The following is a 25,458-nucleotide window of genomic DNA, read 5'->3' as shown; positions in this document are numbered from 1 at the left end:
CCCAAGTGGCAAACAGTTGTACCTGTAAAAGCTTTTTTGAATATATATTTTAATAAGAGTATACGCATAGGGATGGAGCTAAATGGGACTTTATACACACACACACACACGCACACACACACACGCACACACACACACACAAACAAACCACAAACGCAGCCAAATAGCTCTTTTGCTTCAAGTTAATGTATTCCAACTGCCTACACTACCTGAGCAATGTCAGTGCAAAAGGTGTCATCAAGAACACGACGAAGTAAATGGGGTCAGATTTGTTTTTACTCTGACTTTAAATATCCGCACACTGGAAACCGGTAAAACAATCATCACGCAGGTTTTCTCTGCCTCACAGCACTCCACTTACAGTAAAGGCTGTCAAGCAGTAACCTGCAGACAGTCGCTGTTGTTGGCTGCACCATCAGCTCATTAGAATGCAACTAATTACTGTATTAATGTCAACAGCCTCTCCCTTAATGTATGCAAATGCACATCTGAGCCATTTCATATTCATTCCAAAGCAAACCTGGAGAAAAATTGCTACCAAAATAAACAGCCAGTTAATCAGTCGTCATTTGCTGCAGATTATAAAACAGGCTCCTGATGTGACCTGTTCCTCGCTGGTTTTTGGCTCGTCTCCTTCCAGATGTTTTCTGGAAATTGACTGCTACATTATTACACTTGAAAGCACCAGTGCTTCATAATGCTGTTCACTGCACACAACAGGAGGATTTTGAAACGCTCGGTTTCTGCATTTTCTTGCTAATTTTAGTTGGCTATTTCTGTGAAAACAAGAAAATATTACCATAAAAAAAAGAAACTTGAGCTAAATGTTTCACTGTAGACACTGTGAGTGTTGTATGTGAATTTAGTTTCATTGTTAAGATAAATATTTACACACATATACAAACAGCGGCCACTTTATTAGGTACACCTGTCCGACTGCTAGAAATGCAAATTTCTAATCAGCCAATCAGATGGCAGCAACTCATTGCATTTAGACATGTAGACAAGGTCAAGAAAATCTGCTGCAGTTGAAACCAAGCTTCAGAATGGGGAAGAAAGGTGATTTAAGTGACGTTGAACATGACATGGTTGTTGTTGCCAGACGGGCTGGTCTGAATATTTCAGAAACTATTGATCTACTGGGATTTTCACGTACAACCATCTCTAGGGTTTACAGAAAATGGTCTGAAAAAGAGAAATTATCCAGTGAGTAGCAGTTCTGTGGGCACAAATGCCTTGTTGATGCCAGAGGTCAGAGGAGAATGGCAGTACTGGTTCGAGCTGATAGAAAGGCAACAGTAACTCAAATAACCACTCGTTAACACCGAGGTATGTAGAAGAGCATCTCTGAATGCACAACACTTCGAACCTAGAGACGGATGGGCTACAGCAGCAGAAGCCCACACCGGGTGCCACTCCTGTAAGCTAAGAACAGGAAACAATTACAATTCGTACAGGCTCACCAAAATTGGACAATAGAACATTGGAAAAACACTTCCCGGTCTGATGAGTCTTGATTTCTCTTGCGACATTCAGATGGTAGGGTCAGAATTTGGTGTCAACAACATGAAAGCATGGATCCATCCTATCTTGTATTAACGGTTCAGGCTGCTGGTAGTGGTGTAATGGTGTGGGGGATATTTTCTTGGCACACTTTGGGCCCATTAGTACCAATTGAGAATCATGTCAAGGCCACAGCCTACCAGAGTATTGTTGCTGACCACATCTATTCCTTTATGATCACAGAGTACCAATCTTCTGAAGATTACTTCCAGCAGGGTAACGCACCATGTAAAAGCGTGAATCGTCTCAGATTGGTTTCTTGAACATGACAATGAGTTCACTGTACTCAAATGGCCTCCACACTCACCAGAACTCAATCCAATAGAGCACCTTTGGGATGTGGTGGAACGGGAGATTTGCATCATGGATGTGCAGCCCACAAATCTGCAGCAACTGCGTGATGCTTTCATGTAAATTTGGACCAAAATCTGAGGAATATTTCTAGTACCTCGTTGAATCTATCCCACAAAGGATTAAGGCAGTTTTGAAAGCAAAAGAGGGTCCAATGTACCTAATAAAGTGGCCGGTGAGCATATACCATTTTTGTGTTCTGGATTTTCTAGATCTCCACACGACAGTTTCATGAAATGGTCGTAAAGACATTGAGTTATTGCAGCCAATTTTTTACAGTCGACTGGCATCTAAAATGAACTGACCAAACAAAAGATTTTAAGCACAATTTAAAGCACAAGGCTAGTAAAACTCTATTTAAGCAGTGACAGTCCACTCACTGTATTGAATAGCTCTGGAGTGTGTTGAGTAGGTGATTACATACAGTGTATATTTTTAAAAAGACTGTCTGGCAAAGCTGCTAAAACACCGCTCGCTGAATTCACACTGTGCCCTGTGGGACTACAGATAGCATCACAGGAATTCTCTCTCTTTTTTGTCACCAGCACACAGATAGATGTACATGCCCCAAACACACACGAGATCTTAGTATGACCATCGGCAAAGTGGCTCTTTGGGACTGTGATAAACGTCCATGTTAAATCGACGCAATTGATGCCAAAGAGTGGCAAGAATGATAAAAGACACGGACTTGCTAATACAAAATAATCTGTGAAAATGTAAAGCGTGTCAGAGAGGGCAACAGTGAAAAATGTACATAAACCTATTGAAGTCCAAAATCACTGCTCAGGGTGGTACAATCAACATTTCATATCTCTGACAAACGGGAATGCTTTATATTCTTAAGAAATGGAGTGTGGAAGAGAGTGAAAACCACTACAATTTCTTAAGATTGCTCTGTAAAAAGGAACAGGAAGACAAAATGTGAGTTCAAAAGATGGATGTCTCAGAAGAGGCATTAAGCGCAAACCCAGATGAAAAGAGTGGCTGGGCACAGCTCTTTGCGTGCCTGTGGGGTAAGCTCTGAATCTCAATGACAACCATAGCTAAAGTGCCATAGATATATTGTTGTTGTACTTAGTACTTAAAAGGAGCACTATTGCAATTTTTTACTGTCCCATAATTTTTTGTTGTCTGACTGCATTATGTTTATTAATGTATATGATATAATAGGTGCAAATATATTATGAATGTCGCAATTAAAGTGCAATGTGAAAAGGAATGACACGTCTTGATTAGAAATTTGCATTACATTCTCATCTGCTCTCGCTGCATCAATTTTCATGTTTTCAGCAGCATTTAGCAGAAACCAATCTCACATATTTATGTTGGGCTTATCCTGCATTTTAGTGACTACTCTCATCATAAACAATCATTTAAATTATTTATTTAATTTACAGTGCACACAGTTTCAGTAATTATCACAGCAGTGCATATCTTGCGCTAGACTGAAGTGATGAACTGCTTCAGTGATGGGAAATGCTATTTTCTCCATTCCAGTGTATAATTTAGTCCCAGTTTGAAAACATTGTTTTTCAAGCTGTTAAAATAACCTACAGTATGTGAAAGTACAGATTTTCAAATGTCGCTTAGTTTCTTTTGTGTACACTGTTTTAAACATACACAAATCAATAAAAATGACCTTTTTAATTGTATAAATTAAGAAAATGTATAAATGTTTAACTATGGGCACCATTGTCGGGTAAGTTTCTTTTAAAAGTAATCAATTACAAATTACTGATTACTACTCGAAAATTGTAATCCGATAACATGACTAATTACTTAGTATAAAAAGTAATCAGATTACTAATTACTTTACTTTGAAATTACTTTTAAAACATATAAAATATCCATATGAAAATACAAAATATACTGCAGCTCTTTCAGTAATTTAATATTCACTGAAAAACATTACAATGGGTTGATCACAGCAGCTTGACATATTTAAAAGAGCTAAAAAGCTTTTTTTTAACACAAATTACGGACATGAAGAAACCTGGATACCTGTAACCACGGACATCCATAGTATGAAAAAGCACTGCAGTGTTCTGTGTTTGTCTGAGGCAATAAGTCAACCGAAATGTGTATATTCCTTACAAAACTGATTGGTCAGTTTGTGCATCTGGGAAATACGATCGTGTGCAAAATGCGCTCTATATGCGCTCCCAATACCCAATAATGTGATTGGATATAAGCAGCTAAGCTTCTCTTTACATTCCAATTTTGGGCCGCTGTATTTCTGAGTGCCAGTGTCCTCCTTGGTGACGAGTATTGTCTTAGAAGGCTTTCTGTTCAAGTGCTTGAACAGCTTGAAGTTGCTGGTCGAGTTAAAAGCAGTCGAAAGTTCTTTCGAATGGACAGAGACTGACTTTCACAACAATATTTTAGTTTTTACGCTCAATGAAATGAAAGTAATGCCTGTATTTCCACTAGAAGATGCAACCGTTCTCGACAGCAGCCATTTCAGCTTACGTTATCCAGCAATTTAAAAGTGCATGATTATTAAGTGACGCTGGAGCAGAAAACATGATTTAAAAGAAGCATTTGTTTCTTCTAAATATTATATTTTTAACGTAAGTAACGCAATTACACTGGCTTTAGTAACTGTAATCAAATTACACAAATGTAAAACGTAATTCATTACATTACTGCGTTCCTCAAAAATGTAATTAGATCACAGTATCGTGTTACTGTGGAACGCGTTACACTCAACTCTGATAGGCACTATAATATTTAACACCTGTAAAACAGCAAAAATCTGTAATAAGCCAATAAATCAAAGCACTTGCTAATTAAATAAACTCAATGCATTTAGGCAGGTTAACATGACTGAGATTTCTTGATGTACCAGATGACCTGGTTTGAGTATTTCAGAAACTACTAATCTAGAGATAAACTAGAGGTTTACAGAGAATTGTCTAAAAATAAAAACATCCAGTAAACAGCAGATATTTGGGTAAAAAAATGGTTTTGTGGAGGCTAGAAGTCAAAAGAGGAGAATGATATGTGATACAAAGGCAACAGAGACTCAAATAACTACTCATTACACTCGAAGCCTGTAGAAGAGAATCAAAACATGTCTAACCTTGAAGCAGATGAGATACATCAGCAGAAGAAGAGCACACTGATATTTTTCAGCTAAGAATTGCAATCTGAGGCTACAATTTGCACAGACTCATGCTAAATTTATAAAATGAGATTAGAAAAAAGGGATATCTGGTCTGATGAGTCTCAATATCTGCAGTGACATTCAGACAGTAAAGTCAGAATGTGGTGTAAACAACATGAAAGCATGAATCTATAAAGTGTGCTTATCTCACAATGGCCACTTTCAGCAGGATAACACACCATGTCGCAAAGCTGAAACCATCTCAAGCTGGTTTCTTGAACATGACATTGAGTTCATTTTACTCAATTGGTCAAGTGCTCAATCCAACAGAGCACTTTTGGGATGTGGTGGAACGAGAGATTTGCCTCATGGGATGTTGACAAATCTGCAACAACTGTGTGATACTGTCATGCCTACACAGACCAAAATCTCTTAGGAATGCTTCTAGCTTCTTGTTGAATCTATGCCAGCAATCAAAGCTGTTCTGAAGGCAAAAGGGCATCCAACCTGGTACTACCAAGGTATACCTATTAATAAAGTGTATTTATCACTGCGAGATCTCGTGCATGGAAGAAATAGAGGCTCATTTTGACTAATAATTGTCCTCCACTGTCAGAATGCATAATGATGTCTCTTCACAGTTCCTGTCCTACATGTTCCTCTGTTACTCAATGACTTTTTTCTGTGTCAATTAGCGTGGTTAAGCTATTGTGGCGCATGCAGACTTGGCTGAGTAAACAGCGTGAACAGTTAGGGGCCTGAGTGATTGAGAGGGTCTGGTTTTCTCCATACAGTGTGCGAGAGGATCTGGAGGTCTCTCGGGGGCCCGGCGCTCTAATTAAACAGGCAGCTGCTATGGGGGGCGTGGGGGATGTTTTAGACGGCCAAGCCGGTAAACAACGCAGCCACTTTTGTCACCATCATGGTTCCTTGTAGAGCATTTGCCTTTTTGACACTAGGAAGGGGAATACATTTTCTTACCATAAATTATGCTCCTCGTTCTCCCTGAGGGAAACATTAAGAGACGAAGGTGAGGAGAAGAATGTGAAGAACATAAAGAGAGATGGATTTAAGAAAGATTCTCATTATTCAGTGCTAAAACACCTCAATGGAAATCTCAACCTGAGACAAAATTGTACTTCTAGGCACACTATTTAATGTTTCAAGGTTACAATAAATGGGTTTAATGCCAAAACAATACAATTAAATGTTTTCAGGAGAGACGTTACATGATGTCAAACGAATCTGTGGCACTCCTATGCACCACAAATCCTCCAGCTGGATGTCTTGGTGCCGAAGCCACCAGTGGAGAATAATAAAGAGGCATCATGGTTCAATTAAAGAGAAATCAGGAGGTGCGAGGTGCTCTGCTTGCAGCATCCATCCTTCAAGCGCTCCTCAGCATGGGTGAATAAGCCAAACAGTGATTCATGTGCCTTAAAGGTTACTGGCAAAATGCTCAAACGTATTGTAATTACCTTTGTCTTTTCGTGGAATATTTTGCATGCTAATGTTCTTTTCAAGAAGATAATTCACCCCGTGTGAATGTTAAATGATTCAGCACTGTGTAAAGGCTAAAAGTGGCTACAATGTACTTTGGAGGGTATCGAGATGACCTCCTAGGCAATTATTTTAAATGCTATGCATCCTTAAAGCAACACATAGTTGGATTATCCACCGCAAAAGCTTTTTGATATTGATTAAAGTCTATAATCAGACTACAGAGGATCTCTGGAGACCAACAAAAGCTCTTTTTAAATCTTAAAAAGTTCCTTTGTCCTTCATTTTGGAAGTTTGTTGTATAAAACACAAAATACAAACCTACTTACTAGCTTACTAATTAGTGAGGGAATGAATATTTCAATTAGGTTACTTAACAATTAATTAAATAAATCCATATAATGAGGGAAAGCTCTTTAATCATGCTTAACGTGGAAGCAATAAAAACAACACCCTTATAATAACACCCTATCTTAACTAGGTTTAATGCAGCAAAGCTACAAGATAAAAGCGTTTCCCCTGCAAATCTAACTTTATGGCGACTTCAGCCTTCATTTCTGTATGATCAGACTTTGGCTTTGTGTTAAAGCACTTAGAAACCAGAGAGAAAGATGTTAAAACACTCTGAATAACATGTTATTTTATGATATTTTACAGCAAAATATCTGCTAAAAGTCATCTTATGGTTTATAGTTTAATAATAAAAAGAGAAATCGACAGTACCATAATTCTCTATGTGACAGATTACATTTGATCATTTTTTAAATTATGTAGAAGCACTGTCCACGCGTGTTTCCTTGTCGGTTAGTAACGCTCTATTTCATTGCACAACAATAGTTTATCAGGCTTGTTGGCTAAAAAAAAAGAGAAATCCCGGTTTCACCTCTCCTGCTGTGCATGAACTAAGCTGTTGAATGGACAGCGTATGAGGCGGCTAGGCTTTAGCTTCAATTTTGATGAAATTATTTTCTAATCGGTTGCATATTATGTTGTGAATATACCCAATAATGCATACTACAGTGCTTTTTTTGTCTGGCTTTCTCAGATATCTCACCTCTTCACCAAAAATGACTAATTATATTGCTGGAAATGTCTGACGCTGGCGCATACATATTGTAATAGATGTGCCAGGCACGAAAGTTTGACAGGCGTAGCAACAGTAACCAAGGAGGGTGGGTCTTAGCGAAGATTGAATTGATGCTTTTTTTAGGTTTTAGTTGGTTAATTTTTGTAATTTGTTATGGCACATGAATGTTTTCATCTTTAGTTGAAAGTAAATAAACAAAACACATGGTGATAGATTACAGGATATCTAGGGGTCGTTATTGACAATATGCTGACATTTCAACTTAACACCCAGGCTGTCTATAAAAAAAGTCCAACAAAGTTTTTTCTGAGGAAACTTAAATCGTTTCAGGTTTGTACCTCTATGATGACACCGTTTTATAAACAATTTACTGAATCTGTTTTATCTTTCTGCATTGTAGCTTGGTACCGTAATCTGAGTGTCAAAAAGAACAGGTTGAGTAGCCTGGTGAAGTGGCAGGCAAGATCATCGGTTTTAACTAAACTGGTCCAACGGTAATTTACCATACTTGTGTTGTAAAGAGAGCTCAGGGTATCCTATGCACCCCGGATCACCCGTTGTACTCTGTGTTTCAGCTGTTGCCATCAGGACGTCATTTTAGAGTTCCTATTTGCAGGAAAAATATAACTAGAAAGTTTTATAATGGTGGCCATTAGGTCATTAAATGAGTCCAGGGGGAGGGAGATGCACCTACAAAATGATGTATTATATGTTGTGTGGTAATATTTTGTTAACGTGTACATGGAACTTCGCCTGTGTTACAGCACCTTACTGCAACTTTAATTTTCCTAAAAGGGGTTATTAAAATTGAGCCTGAATCTGAGTTTTCAGGAACATTAAAGGTTTTCTACAAAATTTCTTTAGTGGGTAATATGTCTGCGTATCAGAGGGACACCACCTCCCAAATCTAATAAACTGATCCATATTTGCTTTCTCCACAAACTGTTTCCATTCCCAGGCATAATTTGTAACCTTTATGTTTTTGAAGTTGACATGAAAGAAATTTAAGCTTAACACTGTTTTTGTGCAAATGCTTTGCGTCTATGTGCTCAGGAAAATATCTATCAGGAGTTCAAACTGACAAGGTTTTAAAATATGTGCAGATGTTTTGCTTGTTGTTGCTAAACAACAAAGGCACAAGCTGTAAGGGTTCTGTCTTTTTTCTGGAAAGAGAAGCAGCAACTCAACTGCATTTAAGGAAACAGACAAAAACAGTGTGTTTTTGATTCCAAGCATTCCAAGCAACAGCGTGGCATAAAAATGATCTAACTATGATCTAAGTATTTGGAGCTAAATATATACAGACATTCTTTTAACCTCAGCTAAAAAGCATAATATTACCTATTTTAATTACTATGCATTACATTATTTTAGTATTTGTGTGCATTACCATGATATTTAGTATTTGTGTTTATGACACTGTGTCAGCCTTCTAAATACTATGAGCAGGCAATTCAGATGCAAATTTCTGACCAAAAAGTTATGCCAAACATGTCTCAACCAAGAAAAAAAAATGTTCTGGATCTATATACCCTCAATATAAGCCAGTGATGCTACAGAAATGTGTCCATTCTCTCCTTGATGGTTGAACAGTAGAATTTCTCATGCTCTGGAATTGTCCTTTGGCAGTGGAGAGCAGAGCAGTATGTGTGAGCAAGTCTAATGAGCGTCACCCTGGTGCGCCTCACATTGTGCTCGCTCAATCAAAATGAGTGTTAACAGCAACCATTTAGCCGGAGTGAAGCATGAAAGGCCATAGATGTCTGACCTCAGCCATTCCTGGCCCTCTGCATGATTGAGACTCCAAAAAAGGTCCATGCCACTGATATGAAGCAGGTGTCATCAGGGTCTCGTGCTCCATAGAGCAATCAGACAGATCAGCCACAGGGTAAACAGTAATTTATTCATCCAAAAAATCAATGACTCGTGACAATATTTTGCATGTAAACCATTCCGGTGCTGCATTCAGAATGATGTCAGGTGAACATGCAGTTGCCTTGTACTGCAATTACCATAATCATCATTAGCATTAAAAATGATTAATGTTGTTGATTTACTCTCAACTGAACAGCAATAAATGATACGGCAGATTATTAACCTTGGGTTAAAAGGACCTGACACAAGTATTGATTACTCATCTGAAGTAGAATTTGTAATCAGAATAAAGGAAATAAAACCATTACTGTAAAAGAGGCAGGGAAACGTTTTTTTTGTTGTTTTTGTTTTCAAATATTACACTGTTAGAATTAATCCAACTCAAAATACCATAATAAATTAAACAATGTGATAATATCAATAACATGATGTAGTGTACTGAACAATACAATGTACTAATTAATAGGAATAAACCAAATTACTGCAAATGCCAAGTGCCCTTAGTTGTAATTGTACAGTTTGTATTTTTATATTATTTGTGTAATAGTATTTATTGTAATTTCTTTTTTAAATTCTACTTTTTGTATTAAAATTACAAATTATTTTGATAATTTCGATTCTCTGTATGTCCTGTACATGTGTATGAATTGACAATAAAGCTGACTTTGACTTGACTTTAAAAAGTGTCAAGGTTATTAGAGTTAGGCCTACTAGGTTGCTGGGCATACTACATTAGGTTGCTATGCTGAGGTAGTCAGTAGCTATGTTTCAATCCACTTATGCGTTTTTGAATATTGCATTTGACGCCAAAAGGGCGGAGCTAAAAACTGTATCCAGGGTTCTTGCACCATTTTAAAAGTAAACTTTAATGCTTTTAAAGACCTTTAAGACCTTAACAAATATAATTTAAGACACAAAAATTTCCTAATTTCTTTGAAATAGGCTACTCAATTGAATGTCCTTGTTAGATTTAAATGAATTGTGCCTCGTCACAGTATGGATAACCCACAGTACCTGCCTTTTGGGTGTCTTGCAGTGAAATGAAACTGTTTAAAGCTGACTGTGAGGTAGCGTCTGAACTAGAGCTGTAATCGGGCCATAAAAGTTAGGCCCGATAGAGGCCGAGCCCAACAAGTACATATTGATTGACAGCTTTTAAAAAGCCTGAACATCTTTGCATTTTGAACCTCACCTCGACAACCGCGTAATGACAGCACGCAGGTGTAGACCAACGTGCAGATCGTCTGTAGCCGACCTACAGTAATAAGCTAATAAATCACGGAGACTTACATTTCCCTCCTGTTTCACACATATTTAATTGATAAACTATTAGATGTTTTACGGTGGACAACTGTGCTTCCCTATCGTCATTAAGCAAACTGGCTGAAAATTTAATACCTATAGCAACTTTACGGTAAATTTAAGACAATTTAAGACCTTAATTTCCCGAATTTTAATGTAAGTCATTTTAAGACTTTAAGGACCCACGGGAACCCTGGTATCTCATGTAAAAAGAAGAGATAAATAAAAGAAGAAATAAGTTGAAGTATAGACTAATGATGTGTGTGGTAATGGGTAGAAAAAATAATGAGCTTGCGCTTTATCCCGCTCCATTTCGATGATGATGAAATGTATTTTGTTTAAAGAATTGTTTGAAGTGTATGATTTTTTTGCTCGAAATAAAACAAATCAGATTAAACCAAATATTACATAAATGGAATGGAAACGCCAAGATCTGCATTCATTTTGAAAATGTGCAATAAAAAAAATTTATGAACACAACGTTAGAATAAAGTTTTGTCCATTAAGAAAATAAATGCATTTACTATGATGAAAATACATTTACTGAATAAACACCAGCATGTGGATCAAAAAAAGTCTTTTAATCTTTAAAAAAATTGCCGAGATGAAATGGCATTAATGGACAAACCAGCAGGCCGAACACACTGTACAACATCTGAAATGTTGCTTTGGTCATTCTAAAATCCATCAGCAAGTATCAAAGTGGTTTGGTATTATTACCTCCCAGAATTCTGTTGAGCGACTGCGCACAGAAACAAAAGCCACCACACGTTTATTGTGTTTCGTCTTTGTCTCCTCAGGTGCAGTGCATTTCATTTATTATATATATATATATATATATATATATATATATATATATAAAAAAAAGGCTTTCTCCTACGGCAGCAAATTCCATTTTCCTTTTGATAATTTTGCCAGTTTATCAGGAAGTGACTAATTTGTTCTCTTTGACTCATTGGATAAAAACATTGTTTTAAAATGATCCCATATCTAACTCAACCTGTCAGCCAGGCGTTTATTTGACAGTGTGAAAATGTCCAACCATGACAACCTAATCCATGGTAAGTGTTTGTAAGGGTGGAGATTGAGGGATTTAAAAGTCTCCAACTTCTTAGGTGCCCTACTTAGTTGGAAACTATTTTACTCCTTTTACAAGATGTAAGATAAGCTTTTGGTGTCTCCAGAATGTGTCTGTACAGTTTCAGCTCAAAACACACATCAGATTATTTATTATAGCCTCGAGAAATTGCCTATTTGTGTGTCTAAATGTACTGTAGCTGTTTTTGTAGCCTTTGGCTTAATGCAAATAAGCTGCTTATCCCCGCCCACTGTTCCCATTAGCATTAGCATTTATTGACACCATGCTGCTGTGGCGATTATAGCGGTTAAGAATTACATAGTGGTTTTACTTCCTTTGTAAAAACTTCCTTATCAAACTTATAAAAATCACAAAGTTGTAACAAATATTTGAATCCCAGGTTATTTGCAAAATAATTAATTCGGTGGGTGGGGAAAACCACACTCCTACGTCACATTGCGGTAGGCCTCGAAATCACTGGGATTTGGGTCCTATTTTAACGTCGGGAAATATAAAAAAAAAAAAGAGACTTGTTGGGTTTCTATCACTCCAATATGATACACTATTCCTACACACAGTTCTGTCCAAACAGCTTCCAAAAGTTATTTTCCATCATAGGTGCCCTTTAATGCAACTAACAAAATGAATTCAAATTCTGTGATACAGAGAGAGACGTGGGGTTGATGTCAGGCCAAATAAAAATGATCAGCAGGCCAGCATGGACCCACCTGCTCCCATAAAGACTGCAATGCTTTATGTTGTTAAGTTATACGTTACACGCTGCATATTTTTTGTAGGGCTCCCATGCGAATGTAAAGTAAAAAAATAAAATAAAATTAAAGTTGAATGAAAAGAAAAATATCTTAACTTTAAATACCATCTTCAAAGCATAAAAGAAAATCATAATTTATCTTAAAATCATAAGTTAAATATCCAAATTAAAATGACATCTCGTGTTTAACATTCATCATCAGCTAAAAATTCAGGATTGTATTCAGCCCACAAACAGGCGACAAAAGAGAACGATCAAACAACAAAGAGCTTTTTTTTTCTTTTTAAACTCATCAGGGTGCATAAAAACTGAACCGCATATATAATGCATGGGTACTATTAACAAGGCATTAGGTGCTAAATGGTGGTTCACATCATGGATGCCCAGGCAAAAAAGAACAGCAACCATGAAATGAAAAACAGCATCAAATTTGATATATTCAAATATAAAAAAAGGACAAGAGATTATTCCTCATGATATTATCTGCGACCACCCACACCCACCACCAAATCAAACAGGCAGTACAGACTGAGATGTTGCTGCGGTTGTTTATTTGCCATTGAAAGCGGAATGCTAATAGGGCTTTGTGGCGTCTGATATCCTTGACACCTCACATACATCACTCACAGAGCCGCAACCTGCATCCCACCGTCTCCGCCATCCGCTGGTTAGTAAGGAAGGCAGTGTAGCTTATGAGTGGGTGGACCGAGTTCCACCTGAGAGGGCAGACTGAGGGGGACGCAGCCACCCTGGAAATGGGGCACTTCTGTGAGTGGCGGTGCGTGACCGCTAGAGAATGTGTTTGTCTGGATGTGTTTATTTATTTATTTTTGTCACCTCTTGACTTCTTCCAGAGGAATGGTTGGCGGCTAAGAGAAGGAATATTTGTAAATGGACACCCCCTGACTGCTTTTGAGTCTGTGAAAGTGGCTTAGCAGTAGTCAAAGTAAAAGCACCTCTTTGAACTCAAGCATGTTCGGCGCCGGCAGTGCAGCATGGCAAATGTTCGAAGCCTGAGAACTGCTTCGGCTTTAAGCAGAGGCGGCATACTGTGGAAGGTTCTTTCTTTTTTCAGGAAAGTTTCCAAAAAGATTTTTAAATTTTTTTCAGCATTTGCACCATTTAAAGTGCCTTTAGAATGACAACTAAACGATACTCATTTTGTTTTGGAGGTCTCACACAATTGATTTAATTGTTAGCAGCCAAGGTAAAAATAAATACATTAAAAAAGACTTAATTTTACAAATGAATTGATGAATTTGAAGATTTGTTCTTTTCAAAACTCCTTTCAGAGAGCCTTCTCTGCTCCGATTGGTCAGATGGCCCAGACTGTTGTGATTGGTCCACTGCTTCAGTGCATGTCTGATATAAAACGCCCATTAGCATTTCTGTTCAGCATGCTTCTTTCCCTCACTTTCTGTTAACCATGTAACAATTTTAACAAACAGTAAGAATTTTGTTGATTTTACTATATCAAATCAAGTCTGCAGCTCACAGAAGAACTAACTGGAACTAAAACACTGGAAGAACTAGATCCACAAACATTAAGCTTTCACTTAAAGCCCATTTCCACTAATACATTTTAGTTTTAAAACGCATAAGTATTGCTACAGTTACGCCTTCCATCCACACTACCCCCGAGTTTTCAAGCCCCAAAAACCGAGCATTTTGAAAAAGCTGAAGAAGCCGTTTAAAATGCTGCTGCTCTGTGTCAGTGTGGACAGAGGAAAATGGAGACATCTGAAAACTAAGGTTTTCTGAGACTGATTAGGTCTGATTAGGCCTTTTACTCAATACCAAGTACACAAAGTTGAGTCTTGAGTCCTTTCCTTGTAAATTCAGACTGCACAAATTTTATATGTAAAACAAACTCCCGAGGACATGATGGGTAAATCTGGTCAAGTGATCATGAAATATTTTTATTAACTTAACAATAACTTATAACAATAACTCCCTATTTCTGCTGCCCAGTGTGAAAGATATTTTTTCTTCTCGAAACTGGATCAAAAAATTCAACAAGCTGTCTAGGCATGTCCACAACTGAAGACTTGATTCAGATCAGTTTAGAGAGGCCTTCATTAGAGCAATTTGATCCCAATATTGCTGTTGACTGCTACCCTCATGCAGCTTAGTATTTAATAATTATTTATAATTTATTTAAGCTGAAGTTACAGTAAAATAAAACCTATTGTACTTATTGTATTGAAATAACTGAAACTGCTTTGCTATTAAAGATCTCCTTGGGTACATTTATTAGGCAAAAGCACTATTTACTTTATACATTTTCACTGTGCTCCTAAAATTCTTTAATGTGCTCATAATTTTCAACTTAGGAGCGCATGTGCTCCTTTTGAAAAAAGTAAGCGTCAAGCCCTGATTATAGGACATCGAGCAGAACTGGTCTGGAACGTACCTCGCTTGCATTGGACATTTGGATTTGTCATGAATTATTTTCATTAAGAGTATTTTATAGTTTGTAGTATTTTTCTAATTGGGAATTATACTGTGTGTAGATAATGCCTTCACCTGTAAAGACTGTCAAAACAGATTCATTTGTTGATCATTTATTTTAATTAAACGATATTATGGGATACTGCTTACCAGTGCAGCCTGTCTCCTTTCTGCTCTCAGTAATGCAAACGTGTGAATAAATGTGTAAAAAATACATGCATGTTAACTGTCATTTTAACGTGATGTCGATTTTTCATCTTTCTCTTTATATGAACACATTTAACTCTATCATCATCAACTGCAGTATTCACACTCCTCCTTAAAATTTATAGCATATGTGACGGTATGGGTTGCGTTTCACTGTACTTCATGACAAAAAAAAAGAATACTGAATGTTGTTCTCCATCTATGATGGGACTTGCAGGCATATAGACTTGTCCCTCACGCCGCATCTCTGTCGTCTGTTACTGAGGGAAGAGGGCTGTATGCACACGAGTGATGCACTTATTTAAATATGCCTTATGATAATACTATATAGGCACTTTTAAACATAGTTTTAAAACTTTTACAACAACCGTAAAGCAAAACAAAATGTTTTTTGCACGTAAAAAAAAGGTACGTAGATCTATACAGATGGGTTTTTGCGTATTTATTTGTTTATAATATATAGCGTGGATTCTAATATAATAAACTGAGAGTAAATCTTTGTCATGGACCATATTTCTAAAAATAAGCTTGAAAAGTTGTCTGTAGCAGGGTGGTGCTGACATCACAGGCGAGCACCCTGAAGGCACTGTAGTAGGTTATAGCCTAATGTTAGCTTTTCAGTTCTTGTGTTTGTATTTAAGATCCAAAAGTGTAAAGAACAGTGTTTAAACACAGCTTATTATTTGCAATCTTCGAAAAGCCTATAGGAAAATCATAAGGGGATTTTATCGAGGGAACTAGAAGCCGAATAGACTACAAGGTGACGTCATAGTTCCTCCACTCTATAGGAGCACCAAATCTAATGATGCAATCCATGCGACAACTTGAAACCACTGCAGGGAAATGTCAAAACTTTTATTATTTTTTTATATTAATGCACGCTGTGTGCAAAATTGCCGCTACAGATTGTTTATGTTTACTGTGAGGTATCACTTCAGAACGCTGGATAGTGAAAGTGTCAAAGATGGATGACGTCAAACTCCAGGTGAGTTTTTGGCGCATCTTCATTGTTGTTCAGTCTGACATTATGACAGCTGAGATCTTACAATGTGACAAGAGAGCCATCTTCCTGCAGTCTGACATGGTACAATCATTTAGGATTATTAAAAATTACACAGTGTAGTCAAGCTTTAAATATAAAACATTATTATAATAAAAAAATTTAAAACTTTAAAGTGTTTACTGCCTTTTGATCAGTTCATTGTATCCCCAAACAATAGGAGTACACCAGCCTGCTGACCCCAAACAATGGAACAATTGGAACAATAATTAAATAATAATAATCAATACAAACTACATCTACTCTATTCACCAATTTTTCCCTTCTAATATGGAGGCAGGGATGCTGGATACAATCCCAACGACTCGGGCTCCATTCAGTTTAAACCCTAGACAGCTGGCCCATCTATTGCAGGGTTAAACTACTTTGGCATGCCCATCCAAATTTACTCATTCATTTCCAAGCGCACTATATCTGCACTTGAATTTTGCTTGAGGGAACATGTTAAGAGCAAGGACAAAAACAAAGAACAGGACATGCAGGATATGAATATTAGATCTTTCCGCTCGACGGTGCACAGAAATTTCAGAGCTTCACAGCTTTTTCTAATGTAACAAAATTGGCCTGGATTTTGATTTTCTGAGGGCGGACACCGCTAACCATTCTTGTCCTGCTAGTCCTATTTAAGCTACCGCTGTTGAGGCATGTGTGGAAATGAAAAAGCAAGAAGTAGGATAGCGCTTGAATACACAGCTCCAGGGTATTATATTACAAGAAAATGTAATTGCATTGCACAGGGGCACTGGTCTTTACATGTAGGGTGGCATCTGTCCGCTGACTTTATCTACATACGAGTATGGAGGAAAAAAGGTTGTACAGAGGGCAGAAAAAAGTGTGTCTAATGAATTTAGACAGCATCCATGAAAAAGTTCAACAGGCAGGTTCCAGAAGTAAAAAACTTTACCTACTTTTCTTTATTATGGTATTGATTTTTTTTACAATAACTGAAATACAGATCAACTATGAGCTCTGATGTTATTAATCAACGCAACAAGCTTTGTTAAAGCCATCAATCTACATTATTTCGAATTGATTTTTAATGTTTCATTATTCATTCATTCATTTTCTTTTCGGCTTAGTCCTTTTTAATCGGGGGTTGCCACAGCGGAATGAACCGCCAACTTATCCAGCTTGTTTTACGCAGCGGATGCCCTTCCAGCCACAAACCATCTCTGGGAAACATCCATACACACTTATACACTACGGACATTTAGCCTATACCCAATTCACCTGTAAACGCATGTCTTTGGACTGTGGGGGAACCGAAGCACCCAGAAGAAACACACGTGAATGCAGGGAGAACATGCAAACTCCACACAGAAACGCCAACTGGACCCAGCTGAGGCTCGAATCAGCGACCCTACTTGCTCTGAGGCGACAGCACTACCTACTGCGCCACTGCGTCGCCTTGTTTTCATTATTTTCAACGTAAAATGCACAACAAATGTACTTGTTATCTTAAATGTAAGAAACATTTGGTTAAACTAGGGCTGTGCGATTTGGGAAAAATATAGATAAACATAAACAGATATTGCTATTTCGATTTGATTTGCGATTTAATTTTGTAGTCAAGCTTCAGCTCAATATTCCGTATCGTAGCTTCTTACTGCTAAAATGCAGTGAGTGTTAGTTAAAAAAGAAACTGAAAAGATATTAACCAACTCCAACTTTATTCAAATTGGTTTATATTCAGATATTAAGTTTGTATTCAGATATTCAGAAATGAAACACACATTTTTCTCTAGAGCAAGCAGTAGTGAGTTATGACGTTAGTTATCTCCTGGTGCCTTCGTGATGTTTTTTAATATGGTGTTATAGCTGCTAACAACTCTGAAATTGTACTTTGCTGTTGTTAGCTACTAGATTAAGTGTCACTGGCGATCCTTTTAGTTGACTTTTAGGCAAGACACTCCTAATCTAGCCTCCTGTGGTGCTTTTTTGGGTGCTAGATGTTGTATTTCCTCATGCTATGGCATCAATTCTGCGACAACTTACACAAATGACCCATTTGTTCAGTGTCTGTGACTTTGAAACCAAAATATTCCATATTACTGACATGCTGTTTTTCTTTGATATTAAGCAGTCTATTAATGCTTCTGAAGCGACAGACGCCATCATCCCATGAGTCCACGCTTTGCTAGTTGTTTTATTGTGGGCTTTCCACATAGGTGGGTTTGCGCTATTCTGATTGGGCTGAACAAAAGTGTGCTTACTCAATTGGCTTGTAAGACCAATTTGCTCTGGGTGGAGGAAATTATATAATACATAAACATTTCATAATTATGAAGCCTCTTGCGATTAGCTAATGACATCGTTTCAAATCGCGATTGTGATTAGATTTCGATTAATCGCACAGCCCTAGTTGAAACTTTAAATCCATCAATTCAACTGAACCTAACCAATAGTTAAAAGGATAGTTCACCCAAAACTGAAAATTCTATGATCATTTACAATCCCTTCACTTGTTTAAGACCTATTTAACCTCATTCGTCTGTGAACACAAAAGAAGATATTTTGAAGCAAGCTGAAAGCCTGTAACAATTGATTTCCATTGAATTTTTCTTTTACAATAAAATCATGATTACAGGCTTTCAGCTTTCTTCAAAATATCTTCTTTTGTGTTCAACAGAAGAAAGAAACTCAAAGGTTTCTAAACGACCTGAGAGTAAGCGAATAGTGAGTTAATGTTCACTTTTGGGTGAACAATCTCTTTAACACTTGAAGAAACTCATTTCAGCTATTTTGCAAAACTACAGTTTATGTGCTTTCGAAAAATGAACAGAATTGTCCTGTCATAAAACTAAAACATATATTAGACATATATGTTTTCTCTCTGGGCTTACAGTATGAACTCTTTAACATTGATAATTCTCGATGAATGCCTTAAGTCAACAACACTTTTATTATGATTCAGAATAATCAATCCCTGTTCATCTATTATAGCAATTTTTAGACTACGCTTTGCAGAGGTGCTTGGTAATGCATTTCCCATCTTGTCTGTCTTCTTGATCTTGATTCATTGCTTTTTCAAAAGTAAACTGACATCTAATTTCCTCCAAAATGCAAAAGCACAGTTCTCTTTTAAAAAATCTTTTGAAACACCTTTTGCTTTACAATGATTTCTCAGAATATTGCCCAGCAGGTGAAAGCGAAGAAATGGACAGATCCTTTTATGTGGCTTTTTCGTTTTCGATTACTTCAGACGCTGATATTCACCTCAATTGCAGACTAATCAAAACCATCATGTTGTTGCAGGTACTGTATTGTTCAACACGCAGGCTGCACCGTCCTTGTGAATCTGCCCATGAATAATGTATTCATCCCAAAAGGAGAGAGAGGAGGGAAAAAAACATTTCACTCTATTTGTGTGCACTCATTGTGGTTGCAGAATTGAACTAAGTTGCCTTAATCGAATACATTACTGAATATTTACTGGTAATGTTGAAGCACAGATTTACAGTATAATCTGCAGCACTAAATGATATTCATTACAGAATGCTATCCTTTAAGTAGTCATGAATGCCTTACAAATTTCCAAAGCATTCAAACAGACAGGGTTTCAGAGAGTTTTAGGAGATTTCTCTTGAAGTTTTGCCACTAGTGCAGAAATATGTTAGTGCTTAGCAACGCTCAGTCATTTTAAATTTCTTGGACAGTCAACACTTGTGCACAAAGTAGATCAATTGCGTATTGGATCTCTGAGCTGCTGACACACATACAGTCTATTAAATCCTGTTATGTTATGGGAAGGAAATTTAGAAAACGTTTAGGCACAAAATCTTAATGGTTAGCTTTTCAACAGCTTCATAACATGAACAATAATACATATTGGATTCTCGGATGCTTATAAATAAGAAACCTAAACGTTAAATGGGAAATTAGATGAGGTGTGACATTAGAATGTTTATAATGCATCTGCATATGGTAAATAAACAAATTATTTACGGGGGGGATCATCAAATTTAAAACACCTGAAATTTATATTTTAGAAATGGCTTCTATTTCTTACAGCTGAACAACAGATACTATGACAATGATCACCTCAGGTACACCTCATGTGCTTTATTCAGTGGTAAATGCTAATAATGTGAGTTTAAATGCCATTTTACATGCAATTTATTGCCATACTACTGAAAACAGCAGCAGATAGTTCCCCTCTTTAATAAAATAAACCGTTTGGAAATAAATTTTAGAACTGTGACTCAATGCAAATCAACATATGTCTGTGATTCAGCATGTATATTTAATAATATTAAAGAAGGTTTAATATACATTAATTAGGTAATAAACCTTACCATTTCGTTGGAGTGCAGTAAATGCACTATTCTGTGCTTCTGAATGGCTGTATTCAAGTTTAGTCTGGTGCAACAGCCAAACTGCATATCACTGCAAATTTCACAGCAAACCCCATTGTTAGGACATGGGGTTACAATATAACCTGCTGACCCAATGTTTACGTTCGTAATATTTACATTATTTGTTAATTAATAACCTCATGTGGAAACTCTGAATCTGACATCTGTCCACTGGAGGTTGCATTTCGGTTACGGACACATGCTTTGAGAGCCTGCAAGACTGAATGAATAAAATGTTTTCCAACAAGGCAACCTGGGGTGCTAAAATATAATTGGCTAAACTGGCATGGGGTGGGTTAAAAGAACAAAGACAGATGTTCCAGCACATAACACACATTTTTAAAAGCAGAATGTCTGACTTTAGCCTTGTTTTTCAGATAAACAAGAATGTTCACTTAGCATGTTTCTTAAATATCTGCAAACATATTATGGTATTTTTATGCTGTAGAGTCAAAAACTTGTATACAGCACCTTTAAATGATGCAAATAACTTGTGAAAATATATTGTCAATTAAGATTCCACCATTATTCATACATGTTTATAACTTGGGAACTGACATTTTGTTATTGAAATATATAAAAGTAATAATACTAAAGCCTAGCTTAAAAAAATATATATAAAGCTTTACTAAAGCTTTATATTCTATTTATTGCTTAACTTTGATTGAGTCTTTTTTATACATCATGTTATTTTTGTTCTAAATATGCTTGACATTTTTTTTGGTAAACAAACTACAGTTGCTGAATGATATATTGGGATTTTTTGTAAATAACGACAAAAATATATAATTGAAACAATTTTTTGATCACTCCTGCTTAGGCATTTCATTCAGAATGAACCACCAATGATTCTAGACAGTTTGACTGAAGAATGCCCTGCCACCCAACTCCGTGTTCTGTCAATTTGTCCTACCTTGTCAGTGTCCTACCTCCGATTCAAAAAGTAGGTAGCATATTTTGATGATGCAAATGCTACCTATCAGATTCTGCTACAAGTGTAAATTTTAATGTGGAGTAGCGTAATATGAAGCTGTCTTATCACCCTAACCTACCTAATCCCTAACCCCAACCTCAGATCCATTCAAATACAGTGGTGGTAGCATAATCTGATGGGTAGGATAAAATGTCAGGACACTGGCCCTGAGAATGTAATCACGCAATCCCCAGTGCACACTCTCATTCACACTCACACTATAATCAATTTGTCATTTTACACTCAAAAAAGAAATGGCACTATGACATACACATTCCCAATTTAAACAGGATAGCATAAAACGGGGAGTTCCAAAACAGTTGGAGCTGTCAAGCAGAAATACAGCGTGAAATCAGTGATTTCTGAGATGCTACTGAGCTCTTGTGGGACTGAAGATCTCTTCATAAGCCTGCCTGACAGGGTGGTCATTCTCAGGTAAGGATATGAAATTCATTTGTTTCTCCTTGATTGAGCATCAGTTGGGAATAAGCAATCATTTGCTGAGTGCGGGGAGGAGGGAAACATAGGTCTAAGACTGGGAGTGTAATTTTCTTGTTTAATGTACCATGCGCAAAAACGAAGATCTCACGTGTTCCTCTGGAATTGTAATTAAGGACAAGATGGAAAGGCGGCAAATTATCACAAGCCTTAGTACAAAACGTGGCCTTCTAATACCTTCTCTTGCTCAGTTGGATGACCCTCTTAAGAGTTATTGAGGGTGAAGAAAGAGAATCGCATCAGCAGAATCAAAAGTAGACATAAAAGAATTGTTAATAACACAAAAATATGAAGTAAGCGTCTTGGGATGAATGCGAAAAAAAACAGGACAATGTGAAGTAGCTACAAGCTGAAGTTGAAGAGTTACCTTGTCTGCATCGACTTTCCCCTTGACAAACTCTGACCTCCAGAACTGCATGGCCTGTTCCAGAGTAAGACCAATGCCCTTGAGGAAGAGGCCGTACTGCATGCGTCCACCATGTCGCAAGTGGTGGTTCTCTCTCAGTGCCTTGTGGAGATGCCTCATACACAGAGGAAACGACTTGCCTGAAAGCTGGTGGAAATAAACAATAGAGAGGTTATTAAAGATCCCCTGAAGTGCCACGAATGAGTAGCTTTACTGGATGTGTTGACTAAATTTCAACTGAAATATGAAGACAAAGTCACTGAGCTCATCGCAGCCACAGTTTATAAAGCAATGCTGAGTCTGTCTGACCATTCCGCTGCTTTAAAAGACAACATTTAATGTTTAATTCAAATGAAACTGATCATTTTTTAGATGTGAAATGTGCAGGACCAGAGCAGAATGTGTGTGTTCTTATATTTGCAAGTGCTAAACCCTGGGTATGAATGCACAGCTCTACAGAAATACTATAGGTGACCAACTTCTGTTGCATCTTGCAATGCCAAGAACGTTTCAGAGAGCATTTGATCGGTCAAAATATTGTATAAGCTAAAATGCATGTTGACATTGTACAAATATATTTGACTCATATTAATGGAAGAAAGAAACTCAACATTTTGATTATTTTTATCTCCTAAATGTGAATTTTGTCATTTTTGGAAAACTGCACAGGATTTTTACACATTTTTCCAAAGTCAAATTCAAGCACTTTCCAGATGCATTTACCAACCTTCCCAGCACTTCACAAGAGTGGCAAGTTGCACATTTACATAGATATACAGTTGAAGTCAAAAATCTGCCCTCCAGTGAAATTTATTTTTTAAATATTTTCCATGAGACCAAGGAAATTTCTTCTGGAAAAAGAAGAAAAAATAACGATATCACTCTCCCAAAATGCCAGATCCGTCTGGAAGAAATGCCTAAACCAGGGGTGTTCAAAATTGGTCCTGGAGGGCTGGTGTCCAGCATAGTTTAGCTCCAACTTCCTTCAACACACCTCCCTTGAAGTTTCTAGTATCAGGCTATATACAGGAATCAGAGAGTGAAATTCAATACCTTTTAAGACATTTTTAAGACTCTTTCCATACATTTTAAGATCTTATAACCTAGGGCTGGGCGATTTGACCTTAAGTCAAAATCTCAATTAATTGAACATTTTAACTCTATTATGATTAATGAACGATTATTTATTTATTTATTCATTTATTTATTGCCCTTATAGTTCACTGACAATTTTGGACAGTAAATCGGGGGAGATTTCTAAATGAGGGGTGCATTACTTGATTTTATAATATTAGAGGAAACACACTATTTATTAAGCATCAACTGAAATTAAAACACACATTGTCTAAAATCAACAATAATTTTTTTCTTATAAAAAGGGAAAATAAATAACTTGGAAACAAAATCAATCATTTTCAGTGTTTTTCATATTAAAAGTAGAAAATAAGCAGTAACTCTTGCACATCCTTTAAATAATATTTTAAACAGTGCATTTTTGAATCTTCTTTAAACAAATTTTAATGTAATAATAATTTTAATGTAATGGAGAATATGCCGTCTCAAGGCATCTCTGGCGCAGCTTCCAATCATCATCAATGTAGTGCAAAGTAAGGTTCAAGAATGGGTCCATCTTCCTACTTGACCAGAAATCAGATGTGGCTGCAGAAGTATAAATCAGCCACAGCCTTGAACAAAACAGGGTCACCTGACTCCACTTAGGGAAAAAAATTGAAAAAAATCGTCCTGGAAAAATTAGATCGATTATAGATTCTAAATGTTGATTTCGGTTACTTTTCGAATAATCACCCAGCCCTATTATAACCACTTTAGGCTTCAACTGGAAACACTGGCGAGAACTTGCAGTACTTTTACTAAATAGAAATGTAGGAAACTATTTCAAAACTAAAACATTATTCATATTCTGAATAAAAATCTATTAAATCTAGCTAATTCAGCAGGTCGGTGCCTATAGAAGTGCATGTGTTGCCTTGATTACTGCAGTAAATCAGAAGCAGTTTGATGTCAAATCTAGTAGGATTTTATAAAATACACAGCATCGTGATATTCGCAGATTCAATTCAGGCAAACTTTAGCATACAACCATACATTGTATTGTCAAAAATTGAATACCTGGCAAAATAGCATTTAAGACTTCTTTTTAAGAGCCTTAAATTTCTATGCATTGATTTATTTAACTTTTAATACTTTTAAAGACCACGCGGACACCCTGAGTATACCTAGAAACAGTTTGATTAGCTCGTTTACGTGTGTTTAATTGGAGTTGAACTAAAATATGCAGGACCACTGGCCCTCCTGGACTGAGTTTGGACACCCCTGGGCTAAACAATACAATTTATTTATTTATTTATTTTACAGCTATACATGTCTGTGTTTTGTAGAGGCCTAACTTATAGATACAAACACTGACCAAAGGAAAGAAAAAAACAACAACATTCATTTGGATTTCAAAGGAACTTGAAAAATGCCTGGCATTATAATTAGCAAAGTGCAGTTATCAATCTTTTCAAAGATGTCAAAGACAGAGAATGTAAGTCCACTGAGAACCCAAAACACTTGTGACACAATCACAGCCAATCAAGAGATATTTTAAATGCACAATTAAGTTTAGTCACTAAAAATTAAGACAAAGCTTTACCGCACCTGGTTAGGATGTGGTGCATGATTGAAGTGAGGAATCAAAACATTTTTAAAGCCTTTGTTTAATGCAAAGCCTTTAATTACACGAATTTTCCATGCAGTCTATAATGTTCAAATAAAAGCAAAAAGTGAAGGACAAAATTTGCATGTGCTGATGAGCCACTTAATTGGAACTGAACCGGCCCTGAGATGACATGCACAACACAAAGAAAC

At 36.8% G+C, this 25,458-nt stretch overlaps 1 protein-coding gene across 1 annotated transcript in view; it reads right to left on the bottom strand.

Annotated features, from left to right (window-relative positions):
- The window catches only part of prim2 (DNA primase subunit 2), a 159,461-nt gene that overhangs the window by 29,541 nt on the left and 104,462 nt on the right, over nucleotides 1–25,458 (bottom strand). The window contains exon 13 of the mRNA XM_056471464.1: nucleotides 22,549–22,734. Within this exon, the coding sequence (XP_056327439.1) occupies nucleotides 22,549–22,734 (186 nt within the window). The remainder of the gene's footprint in view (nucleotides 1–22,548; nucleotides 22,735–25,458) is intronic.

The sequence above is a fragment of the Danio aesculapii genome, chromosome 13 (genome assembly GCF_903798145.1).
Source record: "Danio aesculapii chromosome 13, fDanAes4.1, whole genome shotgun sequence".
NCBI lineage: Eukaryota > Metazoa > Chordata > Actinopteri > Cypriniformes > Danionidae > Danio > Danio aesculapii.
Note: the sequence above shows the minus strand (reverse complement) of the source record. Positions and strands in the feature narration are given on the sequence as shown.